Here is an 18,594-nt window from a genome sequence, read left to right as displayed (position 1 = left end):
CCCGGTGGCTCTCTTTCTGCGAGTGTCCCCTTAGAAATGCCACACAGCAGCGGTGTGACCTGACGCGACGGTGACAGCCCAGGAGGAGCCAGGGCCGTGGTCGTGCACCCCAAGCAGCTCCACCCAGGCACCCCCTCCTGGGAGCAGTCAGCAGCTGGAAACCCCACCTCAGCCAGCAGACATGCTAGGTAGTGCCTTGCACATCAAACCAGGACTGCACTGACAGAAAGAAAAGAAGCAAATGAAGCTGGTACCCAACTAAAATGTCTAAGAAAACGGGAAAACCAAAGGAAAGTAGGAGAAAGAAAAGATAAAGGAAAACATAAAAGTAATGATTGAATAAGCAGTAAATTCAAAAGCTGATCCTTTGAAAATTAAATAAAATGGAAAAACTTGGCAAAAATAGTAAATAATACAAAACAGTGAATGCAGACTCAGCATACACACCTAAAAGTATGCATATGAAGAGTGTATAATAGACAGATGAGCTTAAATTTTTAAAAGAGAATATTAAAACACAGCCCAAATGCTAATATTTTTTAAAACCTGTAATATCCATGTTCAGGAAAAATACAGATTAGCAAAATGGAGTGTAAGAACTACATAAAACCTTGTTAGACCTGAAAAAAGGAAGAAACAAAACTCTCTCCCTTTTTTCAATAGATAATGTGATTGTCTTCATAGAAAATCCCAAAGGCTCTGCTGAAAGTTTAACTTTCTCCTAAGACTTAATAAGTGAGTTTACCAAAGTTGTATGTTATGATATCCATATACAAGAATTACTTCTATTTGTATATGCCAGCAATGAGCAATTAGAAATTGAAATTTTTTAATGTACTATTTATAGAGCACACACACAGAAAACTAGGACATGTTTTAAGGATGCTGCTGCTGCTGCTTCAGTCGTGTCCAACTCTGTGCCACCCCATAGACGGTAGCCCACCAGGATTCCCCGTCCTTGGGATTCTCCAGGCAAGAATACTGGAGTGGGTTGCCATTTCCTTCTCCAATGCGTGAAAGTGAAAAGTGAAAGTGAAGTCGCTCGGTCGTACCCGACTCTTAGCGACCCCATGGACTGCAGCCCACCAGGCTCCTCCATCCATGGGATTTTCCAGGCAAGAGTACTGGAGTGGGGTGCCATTGCCTTCTCCGGTTTTAAGGATAGATCTAACAAAATACGTATAGTATTTGTATGCTGGAAAGTGTAAGACAATGAAGAAAACTTGAGGACACTATATGTGAGAAGTGTACACATGGATTGGAAGACTTTCTGTTACCAAGATGTCAGCTGATTTTTTATAAAGGTGCCATGGAAATCCATTACAGAAAAGATGATCAAAATAAATGGGGCGCAGAACATTTGAACAGCCATTTGCAAACAGAGCTTGAACCAGTATGTCTCACTATTATAAAAATTAACTCAGATTGGTCATAGACCTAAATGAAAAACCAAAAGTACACAATTTCTAAAAGAAAATCTTTGTCGGTTTGTTTGATTTAGGCAATGATTTTGTGGGTCACAAACAGTGCAAATTGTAAAAGAAAAAACTGTTAAATTAGACTTTGACGTAAAAATCCTACATTCTTCGAGAAACATTGTTATGAAAATGAAGACAAGCCACAGACTTGTAGGATGTGTTTGCAAAATACATACCTGACAAATGACCGGTAACCAGTACAGATAAAAGAACTTGAAAAACTCGATCATGAGAAAACAATCACCCGGTTTAAACAGAAGCAAAAAATTTGAACACCTGCGCCACCAAAAACAGGTGCGAACACAGGCTGTATGGGACCATAGAGCAGCCTGGGTGCGTCTTTCGAGCGATGACATTTTGCTTGTGAAGAAGTGGCTAACCATGAACTAGTGACTTCTAGGGTGAAAATTGGGTTTTTACTCTCAAAGCCCAGATGACGCTGGACAAGCTCTTCACCCCTGTCTCTTCCAGGACCCAGAAGACTGCCACACACGAGCCAGTGCTCAGACAGGGCTCCGTGTGTTCTCTCCTGTCTTCAGTGTCACGTTGAGCTTCCCACTGTTCAACCATCTTGAAGAAGAGATTCTTTCTCCTTGGTTCAAGAGGTGTCTGTGGTGCTGGTCACTGGGGGTGGAGCCCTGAACACAGCAGGCTTCGAGGGTCTGCCCTGAGGCCATCGTAGACCCCCTCGCTGTTGTCCAGCTCTGTAACTGGATGGTCGCTTCTGCCACAGGGGTCTGAGTGGACCACTGCCGCCCAGTCTGTGCAGGGCCTCTGGGGGTGGGTGTGGCCAGCAGAGCCCGAGTCACGTGAAGAGCCTCCCCGACCCTTGGCTGATGCCCTTCATTCTGCGTTAGGAGACATTATGCTTTCAAACAGCATGTGTATTTTAATTGCTTAATCATCTTTAGGAAGAAAATACAGTCAAACTGTCAGTACCTTAGAAATTGTCCTTCCTTTCACTGCTACGTGTCACACCTCTGGATGTGAAGTTACTCCTCAAATCCGTCTAAAAAGAACAGCACTAGTTTACTTCAGATGTTCAGAGAGCGCGGCCTGGACTCCGTGAGGCCGACTGCAGCCCCGAGGCACCCCGAGGCAGGGTGGCGAAGCTCAGAGCCGGGGAGACCCTCTGCCCTCTCAGGCCCCACGGCCCCACGTGTGTGGCCGCAGGTGGCAGTGGCTGGGGTGCTGAGCACATGACAAGGAGTCCTGTGCGCTCCTGTCCATCCTCTGTGGCTGTTTGTTTACAGACCTGCTCAGAAATGTTAAGTTTTATTTTATCAGAGAGAGTTTTGCCCAGAAACTAACATCAGAACAGTAACTAAAATGTCTATTCTAAAGTGTCTATACCGTTGACATTCTGAACACTTTTCCTTTTGTTGGCAACAGACAGTTAAACCACAGAATGCTCACTAAGGACAGCTACACGGATGCTAGGCTAGGTAGCAGAAGCCCAACTGATGTTTTGTGATAAATGCTACCTCCAAGGGGTTGTGAAACCAAGCATAAGCTAAATAATAAACAGATGTGAGTCACCAAATATAGAAACTTGCATCCTGACTGCAGTGGGCCCAACGAGATGATAGGGTGTTCACAGGAAGATACAATTTATAGGTCAGGATATAATGGTAACCTTTCACTGCATAGACTGAAGGAGAACCTTGGGGTCCGGATCACGTGCAGATACAAAGAGGTTGTGTAGGAACGTGTACGGAGTTTCACTTTCAGTTCTCGTTTGCATGAGGCTGTGGGGTAGTTGACTTGCCCCCCTTGACATGCCTCTGCTGATGTCCATGTGTCCCTTTTGAATGCTATAATTTGGGGAACATCACTGATGCTCTAAATTATAGTCCTGTATCCTTGTAGCATCTTGTTAGGGCCCGGCCTTCTCTAGTATCCTAGTAACGTGCTGGAAATCCGGGGAAGGCGGGTTCTAATTCCAGCTCCATGGTGACTCACTGTGTCATGTTCACATGCTCTTGGACCCTGGAGCGGCCAGGGTCCCCTAGAAAGGCCTCAGAACAAGCAGGGCTAGCTTTGTCTCCTGGTGGCGTCTCAGTGAGCTCGCTGATGCTGGCCTGACACGCTCCCCCAGCAGGGAGCGGTGGCCTCACACCTCGCCAGTCCCCCTCGGGTAGCCTCACACCTCACGGGTCCCCTGCAGGTGGCCCTGGTGCAGTGGACAGAGAGCGTCGGCCTCACGCTGGTCAGCAGAGACCTCACGTCCATGCAGCTGCGGACCCCCGGCGGCCAGATCCTCACCTACTGCATCCTTCAGACCTTCCCCTTCACGTCGGAGAGCAAGCGCATGGGGGTCATCGTCAGGGTATGCCCGCCCCTGCCCCAGCCAGAGTCGGCTCTGCTCACTGCAGGGCCGCTAAGGCTCCTTGCAGGGCTTTATGCTTGTCCCAAAATTCAGACTGATAACTTATGCTCCAGTGGTCGTGACGACTAAGGCAGAGTGAGTATAAGGTGTTACTGGTGAGTTTTGAAATCAGCTCGAGCGTCTTTGTTTTCCACTGCAGTAGCCGCTGAAGAGTTTACCTGAAGACTGGCTTATGACCATGAAGTTGCTGTCAAATTTTTCTAGCAAATACCACAAATACATCTTGGATGTTGGCTAAACTAGAAGCTCATTCAAACTATGAAAATTTGAGAGAATTTACCTTGCAGTCCCAGGCACATGTGTGTGTACAGGTTTTACTTCAGAAGCCTCAGCATAGCACCTGTCGAGCTGCCGTCGTGGCCTCGGCTGCGATTGGCCTGGGCGCCCAGGGAGGACGTGGCCCTGCAGAGGGGGTGTTTGAGCAGCCCGCCCGGAGAAAGGCTCTCCCGGGGCTGCTGTCTCCAGCCGTTCCGTCCAGGCAGCCTGGCCTCAGCGGGCATGTCTCGTTGCAGGACGAGTCCACAGCAGAGATCACGTTCTACATGAAGGGCGCCGACGTGGCCATGGCCTCCATCGTGCAATACAACGATTGGCTGGAGGAGGAGGTATGCGCTCGCTGCGTCTGCAGGCTCTTGACGCAGCGCAGGCCGCGAGCTGTGGGTACTCACGGGGGTCGCCGCGCGAACCGAGGTTCCGGGTTCTGGCTGGAGGAGGAGGTATGCGCTCGCTGCGTCTGCAGGCTCTTGACGCAGCGCAGGCCGCAAGCTGTGGGTACTCACTGGGGTCGCCGCACGAACCGAGGTTCCGGGTTCTACCAGACACCAGCCAGCCCGTAGAGCAGGAGAGGTGGGAGAGCTGGTGATAAAACACGCATTTGCTGTGTGAACAGCTAGCGTTTGGGGTTTTGTGTGAATATACATGGATATATGCAGGCGGGTCCTTATGAAGAATATTTTATGTTGGTGAAGAAATAGCATCACTAATCAGTCACTAAAAAATATGAATTAATATTGTCTTTGTATGCAGAGTTGTATTTTAACCTGATACTTATTTTGTAACCTAATTTAGTTAGAATTTTACTCTAACTCTAATTTGTACATAATATTCACTTCAAACATGGAAAGTAAGACCCAGATATAACCAATCCTATATTTTCATCAAATTCTCCCTAAACAAGTATGACTTGTACTTGTTGTTCACATTTATGTGTTAACAAAGAGTTAGACTCAGGAGAACTAACGCCCTGAAGTCAGGGCGCGACCCCCGCGCGGTGCCCGTTGTGGCCGGGGTCCGGTGTGCCCCATTATGTGTTAACAAAGAGTTAGACTCAGGAGAACTAACGCCCTGAAGTCAGGGCGCGACCCCCGCGCGGTGCCCGTTGTGGCCGGGGTCCGGTGTGCCCCATTATGTGTTAACAAAGAGTTAGACTCAGGAGAACTAACGCCCTGAAGTCAGGGCGCGACCCCCGCGCGGTGCCCGTTGTGGCCGGAGTCCGGTGTGCCCCGCCCCCGCTGCACGCCCGAGTCGGTCTGTCAGTCCAGGGAGCACAGCCCACGTCCATGGCGGTATTGGCAATATGAATCAATAGCTCCTTCAGGCACTGGATTTAATCAGGGACATGAATAAATTAAACTCCCTGAAGACCTAGTAAAATGCCATAAAAATTACTTTTGGTCATAATGATGTGCAATTAATTATAAAATCCTTGTTTAATTTATTTAGCTTTATGAGGTCAAATCAATAAATGTCTTGCAACAGACAGATAATGTCAGATTGTTTTTCACAAAGATAACTTTATTAAAAATCCTTTATGCGTTTATTTCCAACATTGTAGTTTGTTCCGTGGACACATCTTTCGACCCCCGCCCGCGTCTGTTGTAGTACTGTTGTTGTTGTCTGAGGGCCTTCTGTTTATTCAAAAGCCCGCAGGTTCTTGGAGCCTGAGTTTACAGGAGCTGTTCTGTGTCAGGGAAGCACCCGAGTGGAATTTTGCTTATAAACTTTTTCCCCAAACTGGAAAAAAAAAAACCACCAACACTTGCCCTCGTGTGGTGGAAAGGGCGATGGCATGAGGCCTGCCCTCCAGCACCTCCTCTGTAGACCAGCTGGAGGCACTGGGGTGCGGCTCCTTCTGCGATGCCCGTCTGCTGCCCACTCCCGGGGGAAGCCGTGGTAGTGGCCGTGCGGGGGGTGCCGAGCCCATGGCAAGCCTGTGACCTGCCTGTGCTCTCCCAGTGTGGGAACATGGCCCGCGAAGGCCTGCGCACGCTCGTGGTGGCCAAGAGGGCACTCACGGAGGAGCAGTACCAGGACTTCGAGGTGAGCGGGCAGCTCCCCTGGGGCCACTGTCGCTGGGTGGGCAGGGCATCCAGCCTCGGTCGATCCAGCATGACTCACAGCTCCACCATCATCCCCAGAGCCGCTACAACCAGGCCAAGCTGAGCCTCCACGACCGGACGCTCAAGGTGGCCGCTGTGGTGGAGAGCCTGGAGCGGGAGATGGAGCTGCTGTGCCTGACGGGCGTGGAGGACCAGCTGCAGGCAGACGTGAGGCCCACCCTGGAGATGCTGCGCAACGCTGGCATCAAGGTACGTCCTGGGAGTGGTCCCCTGAACCAGGTACCCTGTCCCCCAGGGGTAGTCCCCTGGAACTCAGTACCCTGTCCCCCAAAGGTGGTCCCTTGGAACTCAAATAAGACGTAGTGTGGAAGTGTCTGTAAGCAGAGGTCTTTGCATGACCCTCGGAGAAGAAACCAGCACATCTGGAAACCTCCGTGTCCCCAGCTGGACGTCCATCCTTAGAGGTTCGGGCAGTTCCACACCGCCCCCAGCTTGTAGGCACTCCCAGGGCAAGCTGGTTGCCCCCCTGGCCTGGCCCGAGCTGCCTGCACCGCAGCCTGTACCCACTTTGGGGGTTTCCCATAAACTTCATGATGCTGCCTACTGACCCACAGACCAGCTGGCTTCCCAGCAGTTTGTCCTCTTCGGGTCTGGGGAGACGAGGGATTTGGGTGTTAGTTTCAGTTTGTTTTCTTGCCTTCCATGCTCTCACTGAAGCTGAAGTGCGGTTTTTGGGGGGCAAGAAACGTGCTGCCTCAGAACAGGCCTTCCACTTTTGAGAATTTTACTGAAAAGAAACACTTGTGTCTTGCTGGACCAGAGAGCCAACTAGGGGGAAGTGTCAGGACACAAAGGCGTGCCAGCTTCAGATAACAGTGCCCTTGGCACACCTAGATGAGGACGCCATGACAGCACAGAGGAACACAGGAGATTCCCCGCCCACTGAGGGGCGCAGTGGGGCCGCCACAGGGGTCCGAGCTGCTATCCAGGTGGGAGTCAGAATTAGAGAGCAGCTTGGACTCCGAGCGCTGAGCCAACCTTAGCCCGCCTGGCCAGGAAGTTGGGTAGAGATGCGAGACAGGTTAGAGCGGACAGCCTGCCCGTCCACCATGTTTCTTCCTGAGCTCCGCCAGTCCAGCTCGCGGTGTCCTGGGTGGTCGGCGAGCCGGGCAGTGCGCGCGCCCCGTGTAGAGGTGTGGGTGTCTGCAGTAGCTGCTCCCTGAGCCCCGGGTGAGGCTCTGCCCTAGTTCCTCCCCGTTTTCCATCTAAAGATGCAGACTCCTTTGTCCCGTCCCATGGAAGGATGCGGTTTCGGCCCGTCCTCTGAGCATGAGCCATGGCACCCGCAGGTCACGGTCACCGGATTGTCGGGAGCGGGGATTCTTGTTCTGTGCCTTGTTTCCAACCTTGTCACAATGAGGTGTCATAATCTCAGATCTAGGCTCAGTAAAGTAAATCTAAATGTGTAATGGAAATAAAAAACACAAATCCTCAGACACTGAAAGGAGCCACTGAGCAGAGAGCCAGTACACCATGTAAGTTTGCGTCCTGTGCCCCAAAATTCACACTTGTGTCTGATACATAGAACACCTGGAAAATTCAGAGGATAGAAACTACTGATGTTACAGGAAGTGTGTATAAACCATTCCATTATGTATAAAGTGTGCTGATTTTGCTTTTCAGGCTAGGGAGATTTACACAGTAATACTGCATGTGTGTGATATTTATAAGTTAGAGTGGTCTCTGGAGTTCCTTGGTCGCCTAGTGGTTAGGATTCTGGGCTTCCACGGCCCAAGTTTAGTCCCTAGTTGGGAAACTGAGATACCGTAAGCCACAGGGTGCAGCAAAAGTTAAATAACTACAATAATAAATGGGCTAGATCTTTTTATTTTTCATGGTCTTGTTCAACATGCCTTATCTGACATAATTTCTGGCTTAACCACTGCCCGTCAACCCATCTTGAACCCCAGCTTTCAACTGAGAAGCTCACAGGTCACACAAGAATCTCGGGTCGGGTCCTCAGCCCTGTGGCCCTTCGGCCATGAGGCTCCTGTCCCAGTCCTTCGCCTGCCCCGGCTCCAGCTGGCTCGTCTGAACATTACTCTGCCCTTGCTGTTGCCGTCAGCACGTCGTCTGAGACGTTCTCATTCCATCTTTACAGTCCCCGGTGCACGGAGCGGTGACACTAGGTGCACTTGAGTCCGTGCAGCCGCCGCCTGCCTTCACGCGCCAGTTTCAAGACGAAACTGCCCCTGGGCTGCCAGCTGTCCCTCCCGCAGCCCCAGCACCTGCTGGTCCACTTGGTCTCTCTGAGTCCGACTCCTCTAGGGACCGCACTTAGGCGCGATCAGGCAGTGTTTCCCTTGCCAGCTGGTTTGTTCCACTCAGCACAGTGTCCTCGAGGCCCGCCCCCATTGTAGCAGATGTCGGAACCGCCTGCCCTGTATGGAGGGCCCACACTGGTGTCTCCACTGTCCGTCCGTGGACTCTTGCCTCACTGCACGTTTTGGCTGTTGTGAATAGTGACGCTGTAGGTGCAGGTGTCCAAGGATAGAGACTAAAGAAGTGAACGCGTGCCAGAGCTGGGGCTCACCCACTGGGACTGTCTCCTAGATCTGGATGCTGACAGGCGACAAGCTGGAGACCGCCACGTGCATCGCCAAGAGTTCCCACCTGGTGTCACGAACGCAGGACACGCATGTTTTCAGGCCGGTAAGTGTAGTCCACATCCCTTTGGACTTTAAACGTTTTAAATTAAAATTTACTGGTTTTATGAGAATGTAAATTAATTACTAGATACCTATTTAAAAAGAGAAATAATTTCCTTGCTCAATTTATAAATGTTAAAAACAGATTTCTATTAGTTACATATATTAATGTGATCAAAAAGCTGCTTTTGATAGAGTGAAACAAGATACACATTCAAGAGTATTTTCCTGTAGTGCTATTAGAATTATTAACTAAATATCTATTTTAAAACAGACATACTGCCATCACTTTCCATTTGATTTATAAAAGTGTGTAGTGATTTAAAAAATTACAGTTCCCTAGTGGTCCAGTCGGAGAAGGCAATGGCACCCCACTCCAGTACTCTTGCCTGGAAAATCCCATGGACGGAGGAGCCTGGTGGGCTGCAGTCCATGGGGTCGCTGAGGGTCGGACACGACTGAGCGACTTCACTTTCACTTTTCACTTTCATGCACTGGAGAAGGAAATGGCAACCCACTCCAGTGTTCTTGCCTGGAAAATCCCATGGACGGAGGGGCCTGGTGGGCTGCAGTCCATGGGGTCGCTAGGAGTCAGACACGACTGAGCGACTTCACTTTCCCTTTTCCCTTTCATGCATTGGAGAAGGAAATGCCAACCCACTCCAGTGTTCTTGCCTGGAGAATCCCAGGGACGGGGGAGCCTGGTGGGCTGCCGTCTATGGGGTCGCACAGAGTCGGACACGACTGAAGCGACTTGGTGGCAGCAGCAGCAGTGGTCCAGTGGTTAGGACTTGGTGCTTTCTCTGCCAAGGCCTTGGGTTCAACCCCTGGCCTGGAAACTAAGATCCCACAAGGTGTGTGGCACAGCCAAGAAATAATAATGTCTGTCTCTTAGTCATCATACACGTTATATGCGGTCTAGAGGCCGCTTCTGTGAGACAAGCTGTAAATGCAAAGTAGACGTGTTTTTAATCTACCGCCATCTTCAGATTAAATGTTCTCCCTTAATTAGATCAAAGTAAATTAATAGAAATGATCTAAATTAATGTGTTTACTGTATCTGTTAGTTATGATGAAATTTGATTCAAACAAGAAATAAAAGTTTCTTGGGTCTTGATTGATGGTGGCTGAGCAGACATGGTGTGTGTCTGTCTTCCAGATGAAGCACTTGCACCTACAGAAATAGTGATTTGAATATAATTTACATGTAAATGTCATTTGTCTCGGAGCATCAGAATAGCAAATTAGGCCCTGCAGACTACTATTTGCAATTAAATTATTAATGATTCTGATAAAATTTCAGATCAATTTTTGTTGACTTTTCAGTGTTATAGCCCCACAAATAAAATCTCCATAATAAAAACTACCTACTTAAAGATGAGTCTGGGATTAATTTGAAACACATGAAACTTTATTTTAGTCCTATATAATATATCATTTCTTTTATGCCCCATAAAATCTCCACAGGAAGAATGTCAAAAACTGGTGTGTTGGCTTCTGAAATGTTTGCATCCTAAAATTAATGGTATTTTGAGATTATGGCTCGATTTTACATCGTTTAATCCTCCAGATACTTAGTTGGCCTGAACTACAAAGAGTTGAAACTCATGACCAAAACACAAAGCAAGCATTTTGCTCACTCACCTTGTTATGAACGAGGCGTCTGTAAATGGTCCTTCCGTTCCCCACCCCCTGCTCGGTCTCCTCAGACCCACCGGACCGCCCAACCCCGAGACTGTAGACTGTCCATTCGTGGCCGCCGTGTGCTCGCTCGCGTGTGCTCCTGAGCGCTCACGGGGGCGGGACTGCCGTCTCCGCTCACCTCATCTTACTGCACTTGTAGAACTTGCCCTGCACTTCCCAATGTGTCTCCTGCTCTGAGTTGCCACAAATTGGGAAACAATGATATTGTTTACTGCCAGCGCTGCAGGAGAAATTCGGAAGACAGTTTGTTACAGCGTTTCCTGTGTCTGGAGCTCCATCATGCTAACTGGGCCTTTCTCCCCTTTCGTGGAGGTGACCAGCCGCGGAGAAGCCCACCTGGAGCTGAATGCCTTTCGAAGGAAACATGACTGCGCACTGGTCATTTCCGGGGACTCCCTGGAGGTGAGGCTCGTCCTGCCCCAGACCTGTGTGTCTGTCTGTCCTTCTCCCTAGAGGTGAGGCCGCGCCTGCCCCTAGACCTGTCTGTCTGTCTGTCCTTCTCCCTGGAGGTGAGGCCGCACCTACCCCTAGACCTGTCTGTCTGTCTGTCCTCCCTGGAGGTAAGGCTCGTCCTGCCCCTAGACCTGTCTGTCTGTCTGTCCTTCTTCCTGGAGGTGAGGCCACACCTACCCCTAGACCTGTCTGTCTGTCCTCCCTGGAGGTGAGGCTCATCCGGCCCCTAGACCTGTCTGTCTGTCTGGCGGCCTGTGGGCTTCCACAGGTGTACCTGCCAGGCTGCCTTGCTCATCGGCACTGTTTCTGGGTCTCTGCTCTCAGCAGGCCGCATGCAGCCCTGTGAGGGGTGGGCCCTGAGGAGTGGCCGCTGTGCTGCGGTGAGAGCCTGGCCCGCACAGCTCTCGCCTCTGCTCTGCTGCTGGCTCCCTCAGTCCCTCAGCCCCTCTCTGGGCGCCTGGAGCCTGCTCCGTGCTAGCAGCGTGGCCACTGTGGAGTCCTGGCTCTGGTACGCACCTCGTGATCTAAATTCATCCACACACAGACGTCCAGCAGTGGCCCGGGACCCGGGAGACCCTGTGCTCCTGGAGACCCCCGCATGGGGCGGGTGGCTCATGGATGTCTGGGCCATCCCCTCTGTCCGGTCCCCTCCACTCACTCTGCTCATGGGCCTGGCGGCCACAGTTACCCAGACAAGGGGGTGCCAGGCACCCACGCCCTCTGCAGTTTGCCGACGGTTCTCGCAGACGTTTCTAGGAGTCTGGGCGAAGTGGTGGGTCCTTTTGTGTCCCACCTTGTCAGTGGGACACAGGCCAGCCCATCAGGGTGCAGGCAGCACCCACACTTCCAGGGGGAGCAGCAGAGATGGCCGTGCCGTCTGTGCCTGCGGATGGCGCCACGTTTTCGCTCTCCCTGTGGACCCGGGAGGGGCTGGTGGCCGTGGTCACAGAGCCTGCCACCCACACTGCTGGGCTCCGCACCTCCCAAGTCTGCTCAGTGGCCCCCGCAGAACCGCACAGGACCACAGGGCCTGGGCAGCAGAGCCACAGCCATAACTCGGGGTATCCAGCTCAGCCATGGGGCCCCGCAGCCTTTAGGCAGCTCTGGGGGATCTTTAGTTTCCCAGCCAAGATGGGGAGCTAGGGATCAAAGTGTTCCATGTGACCAGAGACTAAGATCTTCTCAGGGGGGCCGAGGCGGGCTGGTCAGAGGCCGCCCTGGAGCCCTGGCCTTCGAGCTGTACATCCACTCTCTGTCTGTGGCGGTGAACCTGGGCCCGCTCCTCCCCCAGGTCTGCTTGAAGTACTACGAGCACGAGTTTGTGGAGCTGGCCTGCCAGTGCCCGGCCGTGGTCTGCTGCCGCTGCTCGCCCACCCAGAAGGCCCACATCGTCAAGCTGCTGCAGCAACACACAGGCCGCCGCACCTGCGCCATCGGTGAGCATCCCCATGCACCGGGACGGGTGCCGCACTCCCCGCTGGCTGGACTCCAGCGGCATGGTACCCGGGGTCCAGACCCCTGTCTGCTGTCAGCGAGGGAGGCGGGCCCTGCAGGCCCTCCTCACACCCCGTTCCCTGCCTCAGGTGACGGAGGGAACGACGTGAGCATGATCCAGGCGGCGGACTGCGGGATCGGCATCGAGGGGAAGGTGCGGCCTGCCCTCCCTGCACCCAGCACCTGCTCTGGGTGGCTCCACCACATGGGTGGGAGGGGGCAAGGTGGGGCCCACTGCCCTGTGGGAGCAGCTCCCTGAAGGCCAGGTGGGGACAGTCATGACCTGCTACGACCCGGTTCCCTGGCCAGTCTGTCCTCTGAGCTCACGTGAAAACACCCAGAGAGACGGGGCATGCACGGGGTCCCAGCTCCTTTGCTTCCTGGGCCCAGTCGGGTGTCTGGTCACAGCTGAACCTGCAGCTGCTTGTGGTGGGGCGTGAGTTGGCGGCTCCAGCTGAGGCGACAGGTTGCAAGGACTGGCTTGCAGACGCCCGAGGTCCCTGCTTAGATCCTGGGACGCCCACAGTGCTGGAGCTGGACCCTCCCGAGGTCCTGGGGGCAGCGGCCGCTCCTCAGCCGAGAGTGGACTCCCTTGGGCAGGGGGCCCGCACAGTTCCGCCCACTCTGTGCTCCCGGGAGCTGTGGGTCGGACACGCCCCGCAGGCCCGTCCCCAGCAGCATGTCGCTCCCTGGTGGGTTCGGCCTGTCCTGAGCACCCCACCCGCCCTTGCAGGAGGGGCGGCAGGCCTCACTGGCAGCTGACTTCTCCATCACGCGGTTCAAGCACGTTGGCCGTCTGCTCATGGTGCACGGGCGCAGCAGCTACAAGCGCTCGGCGGCACTCGGCCAGTTCGTCATGCACCGGGGCCTCATCATCTCCACGATGCAGGTGCGTCCCGCCGTGCCCCCAGCCCCACCCCAATTCACCATCCCCGCTCCCAGTCCCCGCCCTGGCCCCATCCCAATCCCCGCCCCCAGCACCACCCCAATCCCCGCTTCCAACCCCACCCAGTCCCAGCCCAGGCCCCCCCAATCCCGCCCCAGCCCACCCCATTCCGCCGCCCCCGCATTCCAGGAGGGCGGTGGGCCGTGGGCGGTGGCTCCTTGGGTGCCTCGCGTTTTGACCACCCGTCGGGACCTGCGTCACTGCTCTCTCCCTCCAGGCTGTGTTCTCCTCCGTCTTCTACTTTGCATCGGTCCCTCTGTACCAGGGTTTCCTCATGGTGGGGTAAGTGGACCATCCAGCACACGCAGTGGCCGCACGTCGGGAGGACGGGTCCTTGGGAACCTGGGAGGCCATAGCCGGAGCGCTTCCCACATGGGCAGAGTCAGGACGATCACACACGTGCGCGTGGGAGGTGGCCCCTCTCCGTCTGTCCCCCGGCGATCCCGCTGTCACCTGTTCTCCTTAGAAGCTGTTTTTCTGGGGAAGCCACACTGCATCCAAGCAGGGCCGCCCCTTCCTGGGCCCGCACCCTCCCGCCGGACATGGTTCTTCCTAGCAGGACGTGAAGTTAGCGGCAAAGACACGAAGGGCAGACAGCGCTGGGACGGGCCTGACATCCTGGGACAGCCACCGGGAGGCCTCCTGGGGGAGCACAGCTGAGTTAAGACCACAGACCTCGCTAGGTGTTGGCAAGAAGGGGGCTCCCAGGCCTCTACAGCCCCGGCAGGAGCGCACAGTGGGAAAGCAGCCCAGAGATAAGAGTAAACCTACGGCCCAACAGCCCTCACCTCCATGTGTGCCCATTGCCACAGGAAGACCCCTCCTCTATTCAGCGCGGTCCTGCGAAGCCCCGACGCCCAACAGCTGACTCAGGAGATCCACTGAGTCGTGTCCCTGCAGCCCAGGGATGAAGGCTTGGGCTGCTAGGCAGCGGACCTGAGGCGGCGGGTTGGGCACTGTGGCGAGCTCAGCGACTTCTGCTGAAACGAAGCACACAGCTGCCTGCACCCCTGGTCCTCCGGCCCCGGCTGGCACCCCTGTCAGAAATAATCGAGCTTACCTTTACAGAACAAAAACCCTGTGCAGTCTGTAGCCGCTTTATTTGTATTAGTAATAACCAAAAATGGGCTGACACAGATGCACTGCAGAGAAGGGGGTGTGGAACTGCCCTGCCCAGAGCCAGGGACCAGGGACCAGCTGAGCAAGAGTCCAGACGCTGGCGCCCGCAGTGTGATGCTGGCCTGTCGCCGTTAGGCAACAACAATTACGACATGGAGAACAGGTGCCAGGGGGTCGGAGGGGCAGAGGGAGACTCCAGGCGGGCTCCAGGGCCCCCTGTGGCCTCCCGGCCTCAGGCTGGCTGCAGTTCTGGAGATGCGGCCACTGGGGGGAGCTGGCTAACGGCTCCTCGGGGTCTGTCTGGGTTCTCTGTGATAACTGTTCTGACGTCTGCAGCAATCTCAAAGTTTTAATTAAAAAGCTTTAATTAAAACCGAAAATTTGGATTCCGCTGCCTGTGAGCATTGTGGCTTGTAGGCATTGCTCCAGTGCTTTAGGACAGGTTCTGCTCTGTTGCCAACTTGTTTTGTTCTGTTTAGAGTTTGCCTTTGGCCTCTGGTGGAAGAGGTGTGCTCCCGGGGTAACCGCCCTGCTCTCCTTCAGGTACGCAACCGTCTACACCATGTTCCCCGTGTTCTCGCTGGTGCTGGACCAGGATGTGAAGCCGGAGATGGCCATGCTGTACCCAGAGCTGTACAAGGACCTCACCAAGGTGCGGCCCGCTAGACCCAAGCGGGGGGGAGCTGTAGTGCTCCGCATGAGACTGTGCTTGTGAGGAGGGCGCATCCTCTTTCTGTGGGAACCGTGGCCCTGGGTCAGCGTCGTCCTCAGGCGGGGTCGGCTCCCGCCCCCTGGAGCTGCCGGGGTCCATACCTTGGTGGGCCGCGGGCCTGGGGTCTTCACAGGCTACCCACACGCGGCCACGAGACACACGTGCTGCGCCACTGACAGAGCTGCTCCCCTGTCTCCCCAGGGGCGATCCTTATCCTTCAAGACCTTCCTCGTCTGGGTTCTGATCAGCATTTACCAAGGTAAGACAGACTCTCTCCTCCTGGGCTGAAGCTGCCTTATCTCTTGTTAGCAGTGGTGCTCTGCCTGCCGGTTAAATTTCTCAGGCCCCATGTTTCGTCAACAGTTGAAGATCGCCTTCTGTTTATCTCGCGAGTCGATCCCCAGCAGCTGGCCCCTTCCCAGCGCAGTGTGGGCTGGCGTTTCTTACTGGTCCAGGTCACCTAAAAACCGACCTGGTTTTAAATAAATGACAATTCTGAAAAACGTAATCAGCCCTTATGACAGCATCTAGCCCACACAGTGGCTTGCTTTCTTGGCGTGGTGGCAGGGCTTGACGAGATCTGGACCCTGTAGTTAGAAGGAGCCAGCTGCCCTTGTGGCGTCCCAGAGAAACAGGCGCCGTGGAGTGTGTGGGCAGTGGCCAGACCCGCAGCGGGCACCAGGGCGTGATCACCAACTGGGGGGAAGGCCTGCCCCGATGCTGCTCCGCTGCCCGTCCAGAGTGTCTGTGCGGCGCCGCTCAGCTCCCCAGCCGTGCAGGCCCGTGTCTGTTGGCACGGTCGATGTCGTTAGCGGCAGCCTCTCGGTGACGGAGCCGGCAGCCGCAGCGGAAGGCGGTGCTCTCTCCCAGGTGGCATCCTCATGTTCGGGGCGCTGGTGCTGTTTGAGTCTGAGTTCGTGCACGTGGTGGCCATCTCCTTCACGGCGCTGGTGCTCACGGAGCTGCTGATGGTGGCGCTGACCGTCAGGACCTGGCACTGGCTCATGGTCGTGGCCCAGCTGCTCAGCCTCGGCTGCTACGTGGCCTCGCTGGCTTTCCTCAATGAATATTTTGGTAAGTTGCCATGCAGTTGTTCTCTGAATAACTGTCTCTTCCTGGTTTCCACGTGATTTTCTTGTTGCTTCTGCTACATGATCTTCAGTGTGGATTGCAGACAGCTTCACAGCACACAGCTCACTTTGCGGGGAGACAGAGTTCCATGTAGTGATGCCCAGAGCTGGGCTGGGCTCCCCAAGGGCATGCTCCCCTTGGTCTTCTTCCTGCTTCCTGCTGAGGCTGCAGGGAAGAGGCTCAAAGTACAGGGCCCGCGCGCCCACCCCCTACCCCCCATGTGTGCGTGAAGAACAGGACGTGGAGCAGAGGACAGGACGCAGGCACAGAGCACAGAGGACAGGACGCGGGCACAGAGGGCAGAGCATAGAGGACAGGACGCGGGTGCAGAGCACAGAACACAGGATGCGGGCGCAGAGGACAGAGGATAGGATGCGGGGCTCAGAGCACAGAGGACAGGATGTGGGGCTCAGAGTGCAGAGGACAGGACGCGGGTGCAGAGCACAGGTACAGGACACGCAGGGCAGAACCTGAAACTGTGGACGGAGCCCCAGGGGGAGCTGTGGTTCCCAGGGAACGGGTGCGGGCTGAGTCTTTCGGCACTTTGTCAAGTGGGCGAAGTGAAAGGGTAGACGGGCAGCTGAATGCCGTCGCTGGAGACGCTGGAGACACCCGACTGAGGAGAGCCCCGTCCCCCGTCTGGGAGGCATTTCCCGCCGGCCCTTCCCCCGGGACGCTCTGGCCTGATCCACCTGCAGAGGCGCCTCATGACCCCCCGGGGCCCCGGTCCTGCACTCGTCAGAAGGACAGGGCTGCCGCCATGTGTGCCCAACGGGCATCCACACTGTCCCGCACATGGCACCAGGCCTCCAGTTTGTTGTGCTTGAGCCGGGTCCTCACGGCGTGCCCACACTGCCCAGGCCCCGTGAGCCCTGGGCAGACCAGGCCTCTGCTTCCCGGGCCCCATGCCGTCCGTGGTTCTTCGGGCAGCTTTGCCCACAGCCTGCAGGGTTGGCACGTCCTGAAGGCGATCGCCCAGCCAGGTTCCCACGCGGCTCTCCCCGTCAGCATCAGGACAGCCTAACCTCCGCCAGGCTGGAGGTCGGCCCGGCACGTCCCCTGGGTCAGCAGGACCCGTGGGGGGCAGACTTGCGGAGATGGCTCTGCTGACTCCAGACAGGCCCAGAAGGTCCAACCCATCATGGGCTCCATTGTGCGCATCTGCCCCTGAACACGGGGGGTTCCTGCCTCCTGTTGCGAACCCTTCACCTGATGCAGGCAGAACAGTGCCTTCACAGGGACCCCGAGGCTCTGCCAGGCCCACCTCTGTGGTAACCTGGGTGCAGGCGGAGGGGGGCCACGACCCCAGCACCCTGAGACCTGTTCGGGCTTTCTCTCCCACAGACGTTGCCTTTATCACGACTGTGACCTTCGTGTGGAAAGTGTCAGCCATCACAGTGGTCAGCTGCCTCCCTCTCTATGTCCTGAAGTACTTGAAGCGGAAGCTGTCCCCGCCCAGCTACTCCAAGCTCTCCTCCTAGCCCCTCCCTGCACCTTCGGCTGGTGGCCGTGATGTCCGGAGCACTGCAGCTGCTGAGAGGCCATGAGGCCAGAAGGGCCCAGGCAGCCCAGCCAGGCGCCATGAACATCCTGCCTAGGCACCATGGACTTCCCCCCCTTGTCCTCATGGGGCTGGATTTCTTTTCCTCCCCTTTCTGTTGTTTTTCAAAGTTTAATTTTCATGTAGCACCAGCTTGAGTTTCCAGGAATATGAGCCCTGTTACTGTAAAACATCAGCATTCTCTGCAGTTCTGGGAACTGAAATGAAAATTTATTTACTATCCTGCAACTTCCCAACTAACATTCAGGTTGTTTCTTTGATGTCATAACAGAGTCGCCCTTCTTCACCAGAATAAAGCCTCCATTCTGTCCAGGCTGTGTCTGCCACACCCTCCCCGCGCCTCCTGCAGGCGCACCCCGGTCCCAGGCGCCCGCACAGCCTCTCCATGCCCACGGCAGCCACACGCGTGTGTCCTGAGGCGCTGCTATTAGCTCAGCTGTCCGTGTCCTTCTGGTGTTTGTCTGAGTCTGCTGCTGCTTCTGGCTCCTGGCACTCAGGCGGTCCATGGCCGCTCGCGGGTGCTTCCGTGGGAGAGCGCTTCCTCCTCCAGGCCGTGCTCC

General features: G+C 54.9%; 1 protein-coding gene across 2 annotated transcripts in view; it reads left to right on the top strand.

Annotated features, from left to right (window-relative positions):
• Positions 1-18,346, top strand: part of ATP9B (ATPase phospholipid transporting 9B (putative)) — a 150,298-nt gene extending 131,952 nt beyond the window's left edge. The window contains 14 exon segments of one of the 2 annotated variants that reach the window (NM_001080255.1): positions 3,646-3,807; positions 4,380-4,472; positions 6,103-6,186; positions 6,285-6,455; positions 8,820-8,918; positions 10,931-11,020; positions 12,363-12,507; positions 12,655-12,719; positions 13,299-13,454; positions 13,729-13,793; positions 15,174-15,282; positions 15,544-15,601; positions 16,213-16,416; positions 17,818-18,346. In NM_001080255.1, coding sequence (NP_001073724.1) covers positions 3,646-3,807; positions 4,380-4,472; positions 6,103-6,186; positions 6,285-6,455; positions 8,820-8,918; positions 10,931-11,020; positions 12,363-12,507; positions 12,655-12,719; positions 13,299-13,454; positions 13,729-13,793; positions 15,174-15,282; positions 15,544-15,601; positions 16,213-16,416; positions 17,818-17,954 — 1,638 coding nt within the window. In that variant the 3' untranslated portion in view covers positions 17,955-18,346. 2 annotated transcript variants of the gene reach the window in all.
• Positions 18,347-18,594: the final 248 nt, after the last annotated feature.

Source organism: Bos taurus, chromosome 24, assembly GCF_002263795.3.
Source record: "Bos taurus isolate L1 Dominette 01449 registration number 42190680 breed Hereford chromosome 24, ARS-UCD2.0, whole genome shotgun sequence".
Taxonomy (NCBI): domain Eukaryota; kingdom Metazoa; phylum Chordata; class Mammalia; order Artiodactyla; family Bovidae; genus Bos; species Bos taurus.
The sequence above is the reverse complement of the archived record's forward strand: the minus strand, read 5'-3'. Positions and strand labels throughout refer to the sequence as shown.